The sequence below is a fragment of the Ochotona princeps genome, chromosome 26, assembly GCF_030435755.1.
Source record: "Ochotona princeps isolate mOchPri1 chromosome 26, mOchPri1.hap1, whole genome shotgun sequence".
In the NCBI taxonomy this organism is placed as follows: domain Eukaryota; kingdom Metazoa; phylum Chordata; class Mammalia; order Lagomorpha; family Ochotonidae; genus Ochotona; species Ochotona princeps.
In genome coordinates, this window is record NC_080857.1 from 7,030,477 (window position 1) to 7,044,155 (window position 13,679).

General features: G+C 57.0%; 1 protein-coding gene across 1 annotated transcript in view; it reads right to left on the bottom strand.

Moving 5' to 3' along the window:
- Window positions 1–13,679, bottom strand: part of RIN3 (Ras and Rab interactor 3) — an 88,584-nt gene that overhangs the window by 33,564 nt on the left and 41,341 nt on the right. The window contains exons 4-5 of the mRNA XM_058655104.1: window positions 5,087–5,159; window positions 2,227–2,318 (exon numbers count right to left, since the gene is read on the bottom strand). Of these exons, the coding sequence (XP_058511087.1) occupies window positions 2,227–2,318; window positions 5,087–5,159 (165 nt within the window). The remainder of the gene's footprint in view (window positions 1–2,226; window positions 2,319–5,086; window positions 5,160–13,679) is intronic.

The window sequence follows — 13,679 nt, forward strand, 5'->3', positions numbered from 1 at the left end:
TGCCTGCCTGCACCCCAGATGCAGCCGGCTGACTCATGCTGGACCCATGCCCTCATGCACCCCACCAACACGGTTCCACACTGGCCAGCAGCAGCTTGTGGTGAGGCACAGCTAAGAAGCTGGCACCAGCCCTGGCTTTGTCAGGGGTTCCTTGCCCAGGGCTCTCAGCTGGGATGAAGTGTGCTCTTCTATCAATGCATTTGGAAGGGTCACCCGAGACAACACCACGTGCTCTGCTATGGTCAGAAAGTGTCACTGATGTCACATGGGATGTCAGGGGAGCTCGCCAGAAGAAATACAGCATAGGTACAGACCAAAGTTTGGCATCACCGGAGAAGTCACAACCCCAGGGAGCTGGCACCTCCCTCCGTCAGAACGATGAACATCCTAGAGTGGGAAACGCTGCTGAGTTGGTAGGAGTGTACATTAATGCAGTCATCGTGGAAAACATTACGGAGACTGCTTAAAAAATTAGAAACAGAATTATCATATGATGCAGCAACCCCACTGCCAGGTATATATCCAAAAGACACGGGCACAATGAGTCAAAGTGATACCTGCACCACCATGTGTGTAACGGCACAGGGAGTCAACCAAGCTGTCCACCACCGGGTGAGTGGAGAAAGAAAACGTGGTGTATACAGACAACAGAGTATTACTCAGCTATAAACAGAGTGAAAAGCTACCATTTGCAGCTAAATGGATGCTTCTGGAGGTCATCATGTAGAATACAGAAAGACAAATACTGTATGTTCTCATATACAGAAAAAATAAAACTAAAGGAGAGGGAGAAAGAAGGAAGGAGAGAAGGAAAGAAAAGGGGAGGGAGGGAGAAAGGAAGGAAGAAAAAGAAAGAGAAAGAGAGGAAGGAAGGTCGGTCGGTCGAGGGGACACCTTGGACTGTAGATTACAAAACTGTTGCCTGTGCCACACTGATGCTCTTAGGAGGGTAAATCCTCAGGCAGATGGAGTAAAGTTCAGTGTTTGTTCCCTTTGTGAGTGGAAAACTCGCCTGAAAATCCACAAACCAGGTAATCAAGAATCTGGGATGAGGTGAATGAATGCAACACGAGGGGGTGCGAGTTGCTGGGGCTGAACGGCCTGGGGTCCAAATCCAAGTCCTGCCATGTACTCTGAGCCTGGGCGTCCTCCGACTTAAGATGGGAATATTAATGACAATGATGGCTACTTGGCATGGCTGTTTGAATATGCAATGAGCCAACGCAGCCAGAGAGCTGAAAGCATTGTCCATGCACATTAAGTGCTGACACCAGGGGCCTGAGTCCTCCTGCTGCCCAGCCCCTGACTGGGGCAGCCCTGGGGCATCTCTTGCACAGCTACGGAGGGGCCCCTGGGAACCAGCAGGTGTCTCCTGGGATCTCAGGTCAGCCCTGCATTCCCCCCACCACCTGCTTCTTCCACGGCTTCTATTCAGTCCACAGTGATAGCTGGAGTGCCCGCTGTAGCAGACACTGTGTTAAACGCAGGTGGCTCAGGGGTCCCTCAAGTGAGACTCAGGGCAGCACTGCCTGCTTTCACTCTTAGATTTGACTCAGTGTAACGGAATGTGGGGCTCTCAGAGCTGCAGCCACTACCGAAACAGCTGCCCACTGTTCTCCCTGTCCTGTGCTGGACGGGCCATTCTCCACCCCTGACACACGTGCACAGACCACTGGCCTGGCTCTCCACCAGTCACTGACAGGTGGGGTGCACTTCCCAGGGTTGGCATAGGTAGACCCTTGCCCTGGGTTGGTGCCGGCCTGCTCCATCCTTATCACATGCTCAGTGGAGGCCAAATATAGAAGGAGCCGGACATGTTCCAGGCCCTTCCTCTCCGTTCTCTCCCTTCCAGGAAGGTGGGGGCAGGAGTGCTGAGGGCCAGCTGGTTGGGCAGGGAGCAGATCATGGGGGTGAAGGGCAGTCTTCAGGGGTGACCTCCTTTCTGTTGCGTTTTCTTCTGATGAGGGCATAGCTGGCAACCAGCTCGTGATCTGACCACCACTCCACTTCTCCCTGAGCCCTGTGCCCTCGCCCCGACCTGTCCCCTGCTTGCCCACCCAGAATGAGTCTCCCTGCTTGGCTGGCTGGTCTGCTGGGAGCTGGGGTTGAGTTCCCGCTCTGACTGAGCCCGCGGCACAGGTTGTCACCGGACGCAGGAACAGGGGCGACCCATTCCTTCAGGTCCCAAGGTCCATGGCTCTCCCAAGCGGCAGAGGACAGACTTACCCAGGCCCAGGTTGGAGATGGTCTCAAGGTCTGGGTAGCTGTTGGCTTCAAGGATGGCCTGGGGCAGGCGCAGCGTGAAGGGCAGGAGATCTCTGTGGGGACGCAGGGATCTCAGGTCAGGGCTGGGGAGGGTCCAGCTGTGTGCACCCCCGTCCCAAATCCCACACCTGCAGTCCAGAAAGCAAGAGCCACAGCAAGTCCGGGGCTGCTGGCATCTCCACCTGGACTGCACATTTCCCTGGAACTGAGGCATGGGGGAGGAGCCAGGCGCCATGGCATTGCAGTTCTCCCTGCTTCTGGCTTCCTTGAAAGCAGAGCTGAGGGCCAAGGCAGCACTGTCAGAAAGTTTTTCATGGGGACCTGAAGCCCCCACCAGAGATGCTTTAAAAGGAGTCGAAAGATACAGAGACTGAGGCCCAGACATGGAAAGGGCTGTGCCCAGCCTACAAGGTGGGTTCTGGGCAAATGGGCTGAGCCCCAGGCTGCCTGGAGCCTGGAAGGTGGGAGGGTGGCGCTGCTGGGCCCCCAGGACATGTGGTTCCAGTTCCACATCTTGGCATTCAATCCCTACCAAACCCCCTTGGCAGCCACATCCCTCTGGTCTCCTCTCCCCACTCCCCCGCCATTGGCCCAGCTTCTTAACCCGAGTTAGGTCCTTCTCTCTGAAGACAGCAGAGACAGGCAACGCCCAAGGCTGCTCCAGCTGCCCCACCACACCCTGGTCATGCTCCATCCAACCCTACCACAGGCTGACTCCGGCACCCACTAGAGGCACCCCGTGGTGGCCCCTGGCTACAGGTGTCCTCCCCTGGGGCCTCCTGGCTCTGCTGCCTGACCCTTGTCTTCTCCCAGTGCTGATACCTGGCAGGGGGTGGGGCAGCTCTCCTGAGGAGCTGATTGGAGGGAGAGGAGGGCAGAGACAGTGGAGGCGGGGCTGGTGGCAGGTGCCCAGACCTCTCATGCCGACCCAGCCAGGCCAGCCAGGGCAGGTGCCTGCAGCCCTATGAGCAGGAGCACAGCGGAGGGCCTGTGGCGGATTCCCAGCCCCTCTGTAAGGCCCTGGCCATGGCTTTCCACTTCTCCACCGGCCAAGAGTGACGGTGGATCCTTGCTACTCTGCTATGAGTCTCCCGGGGACCCCAGGCCTCTGATGACCTCTCGTCTCCCCTCCAGACAGACCCATCCCAGCCCTGCTCAGCTGCCATGACCTCCGCGCCACATTTTAAAGGGAGGCTGTCTGGCAGCTCCACTGCCATTAGCCAGTGCGTCACATTGGCAAGCATGGTGACTCAGCTCACCCGCCTCTGCCCGCCAGGACAATCTGCCAGCACCTGGCCACTTGGCCCAGGCTATGCATCTGACCCCTGCCCGCTCTGCCTTTCCCTCTGGCTCCCCACCTCGGCCCTCTCCCCTTCCCAGTTCCCTGCCCCACACTCAGTGGCCTGCCCCCGCCCTCTGAAGATGTCCCTTGTCCCCTCCACCCAGGTCTGTTGAAATCCCATAGCTCCTGCGAGGCTCCCCACTGTGCCTGCCCAGGAATGCCCCTCCCCATGACTTGGGTCTCTTTCCCCACGCCTCATCAGGCTGGGCATTCACCACGGGGCCACCGCTTTTCAACCACGGATGTGAACGTGCCCTATGTGCTGGGTCCTGGGCACAGAGACCCTATGGGGCTCGCCCCATCCCACAGGGGACGAGACCGCAGCTTTGACTCCAAACTGGCTGCAGGATCCAGGCTCTTCACATCCAGACCTGACTCACTTTCCAAATCGCTCCAAGGCTGGAGAGCCATGTCAGCATATGGTCATGTGCTGCCCTCAAGCTGGTCCCCGGTGTGAGTGCCCTGGGTCCCAGTGCATGTTAAGGCATGACACAAGTTGCTAACTCCCTTTGTCTCAGGTTATCCCATTCTCCCCTCCACATCGCCCGTGAGTACAGGGTCCAGCGTGAAGGTGCCAAGCCTGTCAGTGCCCTCTGGGCAGCTGCTCCTCAGTCGCCACCACTGCCACCTCCTGCCAAGTGGCACAGGTGCAGCCTGGCACACTGCCCAGTCTGAGGTCTACACCTTCCTCAACAGCCTTGCCAGGGTGTGGAGATGGGAAGGCATGCAGGTGGAACTGGAGGGAAACGTATGATGTACCCACACCCCAGCACCAAATCCTTGGGTCCTGGGAGATGCCGGGTCAGCCCTGGGGACAGGGTGCTGGGGCACCCGGGAGATGCCGGGTCAGCCCTGGGGACAGGGCGCTGGGGCACCTGGGAGATGCTGGGACAGCCGTGGGGACAGGGCGCTGGGGCACCAGGGAGATGCCGGGACAGCCCTGGGGACAGGGCGCTGGGGCACCTGGGAGATGCCGGGTCAGCCTTGGGGACTGTTGGGGCACCCGCCTGAGTGCTCAGAACATAAAGACAATTGGATGATGTCAATGGACTTTGCTGCCTCCTCAACTCCAGTCATAGCTGGTGGCCTGTTTGGGTTGGGATCCCCTTAATGGGGCGGGGAGCGGCTACTAAAGACAACCTGCATCCAGGAACAAGTCTGGGGTGAACGCACATTTCAGAGCAGCTTTTGGGGGTACCCAGAAGGATGGAGCTGTGGGAAGGAGTCACAGACCCCCCCAGGCATGGCTATCAAGAAACCTTACAGTTAAGCAAACTTCCAGATCCATGTGTGTCTAAACTCAGGTATTTCTTTATAAACTACTAAGTCCATTAACGAACAGTCACCAAAGCAAAAGTAAAAAATATGAGAATCTTTGAATGAATGTTCTCCTGCCTGCCCTACCTCGGCCCCTCCACCACACAGCCCCTGGGGGCTCAGTCCTTGCACCCCGGGGTGTCAGAAGGCTGGCCCACTCACCTGCTGACGCAGTAAAATGAGATCAGTCTGAAGATGTCCTCAAACACGAGGACCGAGCCTTCCAGGTACAGCACTGCAGAGAGACAAGACAAGCCTGGGGTGAGCAGCTCTCCACGCAGGAGGGAAAGAAGCCAGCAGCTCCCAGGGACTGGCAGGGGCACCTCTGCCCTCTACACTGTGGGATTCTGGTGCCAGAACAGCACCTGGTCCCACACACATCCGCTGCCCACCCGATGTCAAGGAGAAATGGATGTCGGGGCGCCAGCAGGAGGGAGCTGCCCTATCACACACCGGCCTCTAGGAGGCGCTGAAGGAAAGTCGCTCTGCTTTCACGCTGTCCTCTTTTCAAAACCCCAGGGCTGCGCCTGCTCTGAGAGGACGCTAGGGGGCGACAGGAACCAGCATATGAAGGGGCTTTAATTTTCTGCAACCCGAGTAGCTCTTTTTCTCACAGACTTTTTGAAGACCCCTTCTATTTTGTTCCAACAGCTTTATTTTATGTTGGCCTTTTTTCTATACACTACTCTCAACAGTTTTGTTTCTTCTTTTTAAAAATTCACATCTATTTATGGCAAGGAAATAATGGTTTTTCCATTAGAATGCATGTAAAATTCAATTATTCAAATTTACTTATTTCTTATTGACTTGAAAGATGGACAGAGAGCTTCCACCCACTGCTTCACCCCCTAAATTCCAACAATAGCCAGAACTGGGTGAGCCCCTGTAGGTCTCCCATGTGGCAGGAACACAAGGACTTGGGTCATGCCCTGCTGTCTGCCAGGCACGTGAACAGGAAGCTGGAACCAAGCAGAGTTAAGGTGCTCTGATATGCGACACCTGCTATGCCACACGTCCACCCCAAACCACACTTCCTAACAGGAAGAGGGTCAGGGCATTAGGCAGGAGTGGAGGTGTGAAAGTCAGATAAACAGAGAAGAGGAAAGACAGAGAAGATCTTCCGTCCGTTGATTCACTCCCCAGGCAGCTGCAATGACTGGAGCTGCGTCGATCCGAAGTCAGGAGCCCGGAGCCTCATCCAGGTCTCCCACGTGTGTGCAGGGCCCCAAGGCTTTGGACCATCCTCGACTGATTTCCCAGGCCACAAGCAGGGAGCTGGATAGGAAGCAGGGCCACCGGAATTAGAACCAGTATGGGATCCCGGGCGTGCAAGGTAAGGACTTTAGCTGCTAGGCTACCGCGCCAGGCCTGACGTGGCCATTTTCACGGTTCCATCTGGCCCATCTGGGCTGAGGGAGAAACAGCCAGCTGCTTACATCAGGTTCCTTTAAGCCCTGAGATTACGCAATGGATGGACACAGCTAGCTGGTTCCTGGGGTGGAAGGGGCAAGGGTGGCAATTTCACAGGGCTCCTGGGGACCCTGTGGGTGCAGGCCCAGCTCTGAGGTGATGCAGTGCAGGCCCTGCTGTGGAGAGGCAGCCCAGCCCCTCGCTGGCCTGAAGGACGAGTAGCACCAGGCCAGCGCTGTGGGCATTGCTGGAACCAGCAGGAGGCAGAGGCCTGGGCCCTCTCGCCAGTGTGGGGAGGGCATGCGCTCCTGGTTCCATTGGGCACTCTTGGGGACTTGTTCCCCTAACTTTTAGGTAGGAGTGAGAGTCTCCAAGCCCCTCCTCAGCCTTCCAGGTCACTGTGTGAAGTCCGTTCAGTTCTCCAGAGGGAGGTGTGTGGTGAAGGCATATGGGGCGGGCTAGCTGCCCTGCACACCAGGCACCCAGCACGCTCACTGCTGACACCTGCTCACCTCTCCCATACCATTGGGTCACCTAACCTCAGTAACCTAGAAAACGCAGGCACACTATCATAGTTCTGACTGGCTCGGACAGAAAGGCCCAGGCCTCATTTCTTCCAGGATCTTTTCAGAAGACCTACAGTCACCCAACACCACAAGGGATCTGAGCCCTGGGATGGGGTCAAGCTGGGAAAGGCCACTACAAGGAAGGGTCCCCTTTGTTTCTCCCTGGTAGTTCAGGGCCAGCGAGGGCACCTTTCCCCCTGGAGCTGTATGTGTGCAGTGTCTGGCTTCTGGAGAGGAGTCTCCCACCCCGTGGCTTATCACCCTTGAGTGCAGGCACACTCCTGAGCCTCTGTCTTCCGCCACCCATGTGCCTGGTTTCTGGGGCCCCAGTGCAGGGGTTCCATCTGGACTGCCCTGCCTGCCCCTTCATCCCGGCTCCCCGGTGCTGGGCTGTGCTCAGTTGGAGCCTCTGGATTGGCAGTGGTGGGTTACAGTGATCTGGGGTTGCCAGGATCCGCATAACAGCACCACTGTCTGCGTTTCCTAGGTAGTTGAGGTTAAGTGGCCCAACAGTACACTGAGAGGTGAGCAGGTGCCAGCAGTGAGCGTGCGGGGTGCCTGGCACTCCGGGCAGCTGGCCCAGGGCAGCAGGAGGGCATCCCCCTGGAATGCAGCCCATGTGTTTGCCTCACTGGCGGCACAGATGCCATTTCAGGGGCCACAGTCTCCTCCCACGACACTGGGCAGGCCCCAAGTTCTCTCGTGGGGAGCCCGCCTCAGCAGAGCTGCATCCCCTTCTGCAGGCCCCAGGACTGAGCACACCCCAGCCTAGAGCCTGTCATCACAGGTCTGACGGGCCGGACAAGTAGGGCCCAGGTCTTGCTTCTTTACCTTGTCCCAGGCCCAGGACCACATTGCACATGATGGAGCCTGCTGTGGCCCAGAGCGACAACTCTGAACCACAGGGGGGACAGGACAACCACACTTGAGCCAGACAGTCCCCTCTGCACTGTCCACTTCGTGAAAAAGACCCCCTTTCTTGGAAGCCACTCTTCCCCATCGAGTAAGCGTGGAGACAAATTGTGCAGAGCGAGGCAGGGAACACAGCTCAAGCTGTCACCAGCAGACAGGACCTTGTCTGCGAATTATTTATAGGTTCAGATGCCACAACAGAAGCGGGGGGAGCGGGGCGTGGGGCATTGAACAGATTTGAGGAGACTAAATAAAGAACAACCAGGCAGGGAGCTTTTGGGGGGAGGCAAGTGGCTGCTGAGCAGAGGAGCCCCAGCGAGCCTGGGAAGCCAGTCCTGTGTGTACTGCTCACACTAGGGCACAAGGACAGTCATGGCCACACCCATTGCAGAGGAACGCTTTGCTCCCCCAAAGCAGAGGGGACGGGATGGAGGGAGGGGGTCCAGAGCACCACCCCAATGGCAGGAACAGCACCAAGTGCCACAACTGAAGGGCCCACCGTGGATGCCCAGGAAATACAAGCTTCGACTTTGGCATCTGGAAAGGTTTGTCCCACACCAGCACCTGAGGACATTCAGAGGTCCAGGAGAAAAGTGAGAGCCATGAGACCCACAGCGGATAAACCACTGCTGAGGGTCCCAGAGCTGGGAAATAACGAGGCCAGGATGTGGCCTCGAGTGAGCCTGGCTGCACGGTCCACGGCCTTGTCTGCCACACCGAGCCAGGGACCCCCTCAGGGACTTCTCTGTCAGTGAAATATGACAGTCACAGGGGTATAAGAATTGCTCCACAGCCCCTGGGGCTTGTGGGTGCCATCTGGGATGGCATAGCCCTAGAGCCATGGATCTCAGCCTGGGACACGTCGATCCCCCAGGGCACAGGTGGTGATGTGTGCGTGTGCAGATGCCTCTGGTTATTCCAACCCGAGGGATGGAGTGACTGGATCTAGTGGGCCAAGGATGTGGCTGATATTCTGGACCATGCAGGATGCTCGTACATGATGGGTGACCTTGCTAGCATTCTGGGCAGTGTGTCAGAGACCTGTTGGAATCAGTTTGTTCACAGGAGCGCTGGAGCTGGGAGCACCAGCAAGCTGCCTGGCAGCCACCACCTATATACACACCTCACTGCGCAGTGGGATACAATGATTCTCCCAGGGACGGGGAGTCAACACCCAGCACTCCTGTCCTCATTGGCAGGGCAGAGGCACCAAGGGCTTAGAACAAGGGCCCAGGCCCAGACGGCTGAGCTGTAATTTGCCTCCAACGTTGCCGAGCCCCGCTTGTAAATCCAAAGTGACTGAGCTCAAAGCCCAGCTCTCCTCTCGGCTCCCTGTTAGAGTCCAGGGGCAGGCTCCACCCTTGCTCAGTCTGGAGTCTGCAGCTTCTGGGAGCAAAGTCAGGGGAGGCCTGTGGGGGCACACCGCCATGGCTATAGGCACCTCCCACGTTGCAGTCCAGCTCACAGCTCCCTCCATCCTCTTGCTAATTGCTGCACTGCTTCTGAGCGCAGCTGCCGAAGCAAAGGGGACTGGGTACTCACCACGTTCCCTCTCCCAAGTCCCCCCGTGTAAGACTCAGGGCTGGACATTTCCCCAACTCATCACAAATGCTACTGCTGACAGGTGGCGGCTCAGTTAACACAGAGACATTGGCTCGGAGTGGTCTGGGATGGGGTGAGGTAGGGGATCGCGCATCCAGCCCTCAGCTCATCAGAGACTTATGGGGTCTGAGGTCTCTCTGGCTACCTCTAATGGGAGTTCCTCTTGGGCTGCCAAAGGGCAATGTGACAACCGGGTCGGCTTGTGGGGGGTTGTGGAGTGGCTTATCTCCAAGCACAGAGGTAGAGATGGGGTTCTGAGGCCCAGGGAGAACAGAGGGCTGTGCTGGGTTTAGTATCCCAACACTCACTCCCCTTTAGGACTCAGCTTTGGGGCCTGCCCTCTGCCCTCAGACCAGCCCTTGGGTCTCTGTCTGTCTCATCATTGGCTGCTGAGCCGCACCCTGGGCCAGTACCACTGCAGGTCGGAGTGTGAGATGGGGCACTCTTTCTCTCAAGCACCAGGCTCACCACATTACTGCCCTGGGGTTATGCTGCCATGCGGGGGCCCCACATCATGTTTCTCTGAGGTACCACTGGTTCGTTTTCTTCTCCAGCCAGCCCTGCCAGTCCTCCCCCTAAACATCTCTGGACTGGGTCTCTCTCCATGCCTGATGTAACTGCCTGGTTCGGTCGCCACCATGCTGTGTTGGCCATTGCCATGCAGTCCTCCTTGTCTCCATCCCTGGGGACCTCCCCCATCACCCCCAGTGCTGTGGGCTTCTGATTAAGAGGAGCAGGGTGAGGAGGCCAGGCAGTGAGTCTAGTGAAGCGGTTGCTTTGATGCTTGGGACACTGGCAGCCCATACAGGAGTGCCTGGCTCCCATCCTGGCTCAGCTTCCAATCCGGCCTCTTGTTGATGTGCACCCTGGGAAGGCAGCTGCTGATGGCTCTAGCCCTTGGGTACCTGTCACCCATGTGGGAGACCAGGGCTGAGTTCCCCAACGTGTCACTTTGGCTTGGCCCACTGGATGGGAGCTCATACTCTGTCTCTCTCCTCTCACATCATTTCATTCTGTTGGTTTCAAAAACTAGGCAGAGGGCTTGGCAGCGTGGCCTAGTGGCTAAGGTCCTCGCCTTGATCCCATATGGCTGCTGGTTCTAATCCCGGCAGCTCCACTTCCTCTCTATCTCTCCTCCTCTCAGTATATCTGACTTTGTAATTAAAAATAAAATAAATCTTTAAAAAAAACAAAAAAACAAAAAAACTAGGCAGAGCCACGCCTGGAGCTTGGGTGACTTTTCTCATGATGGTTCCTTCCAGAACCCACGCCCCCAGGCCCAGGCTATCCTCTTCCTGTCCACCGCTGGCTCTTTGCAAAGACCATAAAGCACCTGAGTGTCCCCTCGGCTTCGGACTCTGAGAATAATTCCAACATTCCTTATTAAATAATTTCCCTGGTAAAGAGGAGAGGTAAGATCCCACTAAGCAACACATACAAACAACTTAATCATTATCCACTCTATTTCCTTCTCTGGCATCCTCCACCTCCCCTGACTTGGGAGTGCTGCTGGAATAAGGGAATTGGGAAATAGGACAGGAGACATTTGGCTCAGGCGTGAGAGCGTAATCCAGTTCCATGCTTGGCCCTAGCACCTGCTTCATTAGGCTGTGCAGGAAGGTGACGGGCTGAGGTCGATGCAAGCTCATCCAGCACCAGAGGCACAGCAAGGCTCAGTAACTGGGGTCAAAGGCTGAAGCTGCCATGGCTTACTCATTGGCGACCCTGTCTTTGTAGGGGCCAAGGGCAGCTCTGGACTAGGGGAGAGATTCAAGGAACATTCCTTCCAGTGGGGGAATTCCTCCTGGATTAGTGCCCTAGAAGTTTCCATGGTGAGAACCATGACGTAGTCATGAGTAAGCACAACAGCTATGTGTGATAGGAATGAGGGCGGGAGACAAAACTATTCATTGATCCTTGGTGGACAGGGAGGACCATGGAAAACACCAGTCAATTTTCATGGCCCCTTCGTGATGGTTTGGGCAGGAGGGAGAAGACGGTGGAACAGGGACTGTGGTGTGGCTGCCAGGACACCACCAGGGTCCCTCCTTCAGGGTGGCCCAGGATCAGGGGAGGGAGGAAGGGATGAAGGAGAGGAGGGAAGAGGGAACCTTTTCCTGGGCATGGGCACTGCTTTTGGCAGTGATATGCTGGTTTCGAGGCCTGCCTCCCACACTGGAGGACCTGCAATTGACCCCTGGCTCCCAGCACTGCAGACCCTGGGAGCACCGGTTTTCTGCCACCCATATGGGAGAGCTTGGCTGCATTTTTGGTTCTGGATGGTGCTGTGGGGGCAAACCAGGAAATGGGAGTTTTCCCTGCTTTTCAAAACAGGTAACAACAACAACAACAAAATAAGGGTGGGAATAAAATGATTAAGAATCAAATCAAATGCTTTATCCTGACGGCACGTGGAAACTTTTTCTCAGGGTGAATGGTAAGTACAGAAGTGCGGGGTGGGGGCTACTGCTGTGTGGGCAAAGCTGAAGTCCATGGTGCCAGCACTCCATATGGGTGTCAGTTCAAGTCCCGACCGGCTGCTCCACTTTCTGATCCAGCTCCCTGCTAACACACTTGCAGAAGCAGTAGCAGACGGTTCAAGTGTTTGGGCCCCTGTGTCCATGTGGGAGACCTAGAGGAAGCTCCTGGCTTTACACCAGCCCGGCTCAGGCCATTTCAGCCACATAGGGAATCAATCAGAGGATAGAAAATCTCTTTCTCTCTTCTCTGTCTCTCCAACTCTGCCTTTCAAATAAATATTTAAAATTGGAGGTGCCCAACCTCTGAGCCCCTGGATTTGTAGCTCTCAGGCTTGTCCACACTGAGCTTCCAGCCCCCGGCAGACCCTGGCAGACCCCAGCAGGCCCCCGGCAGACCCCGGCAGGCCCCGGCAGGCCCCGGCAGACCCCGGCAGGCCCCGGCAGGCTCTGGCAGGCCCCGGCAGACCCCGGCAGACCCCGGCAGGCCCCGGCAGACCCTGGCAGGCCCTGGCAGGCCCCGGCAGGCTCTGGCAGGTCCCGGCAGACCCCGGCAGACCCCGGCAGACCCCGGCAGGCCCCAGCACGCTCTGCCGTCTCAGCACAGGTTCCCACGGAAGTCAGCTTATAGTGTCTGCCCCTGTGAGCCACAATTCACTGTGCTTGCCCAACAGTTGCTCCAGTTTCGGCGGCTGTGGTTCTCCCTGTGACCCCACCTCGCCAAAGGTCAGAGAGGAGTTGCTGGCTTCTCCAGTTGGCCAGGGCACAGTGGCAATGTCCAGCTTCTCTCATGCCAGACTGTACCAAACCCAGATTTTCCAACCTTGACAGCCATGCCACGGGCAAGGGGGCAAGTGGAGGAGTTTTAACCCCCCTTTTTAAAAACACCTATGATGTGTCAGGCGTACTAGCTAACACTGCAGTTGGCCAGAATGGCAATTATGAGTCCATTTCACAGGGGAGCAAACTAAGGCTCAAGCAGCAAGACCAAGTTGCAACAGTGGACAGATGCAGAAGGGCAGAGTCTGGTTTGAGTTTCTGTGGCCTGCCTCCTGCTCCTTCTAACCAGCCAGTCTCCCGCCCCACTGGGAGGTGTTGTTAAGCGACTGCTTGCTACAAAGGCCTGCCCACTGCAGGGCTCTGAGGACCACAGCGGCTGCCTGAGACACAAACCCGCACTCAGGAGGCTTCTGCCCCAACTGTGGGAAGAAGGTGTGAAGCGAGGAATCAGACAGGTACTGGTGAGGAACTGCTGGCAGACAGTGAGGCGCGGGGAGAGGAACGCAAGCAGAGGACGTGCTGCAGGATCGGTGTGGAGGAGCCTGGCTCACGTGGGAGAGGGAGAGAAACGGGGCTCCCGCTGGGCTGTGGGGCTTGGTGCTCTCCCAGGGGCATCCATGCTCTTGTCACCTCGGGACACCAAGAGACACCTTGTCACTTGTCCGTGCACAGAAGTAGCCTTGGAGAGATGTCACCAGGCCAGGGTGGGCAGGAGGAGGCTGTTGCCAGTTGGAGTGAGCCACAGCAGGGCAGGTGCCCCCTTCCCCTGAGGTTTCAGGGCAGCCAGGACAAAGTGGTCAGGACAGCGGGGCTGGTGGCAAGGTAACACCTGACTCCATCGTGATATTGATGGGTGCGATGGTCTGTGGAGAGGCATCCAGCCCTGTGTGGCAGGGCTAGTCTTCCACACACTAGTATAAACCTTTATTAATGGACCACAGGTTTCCAAAGAGGGTGAGAGAGGAAGGCAGATACAGCCTGAAAGGTAGGTGGGTGCCCCTTTAGTGG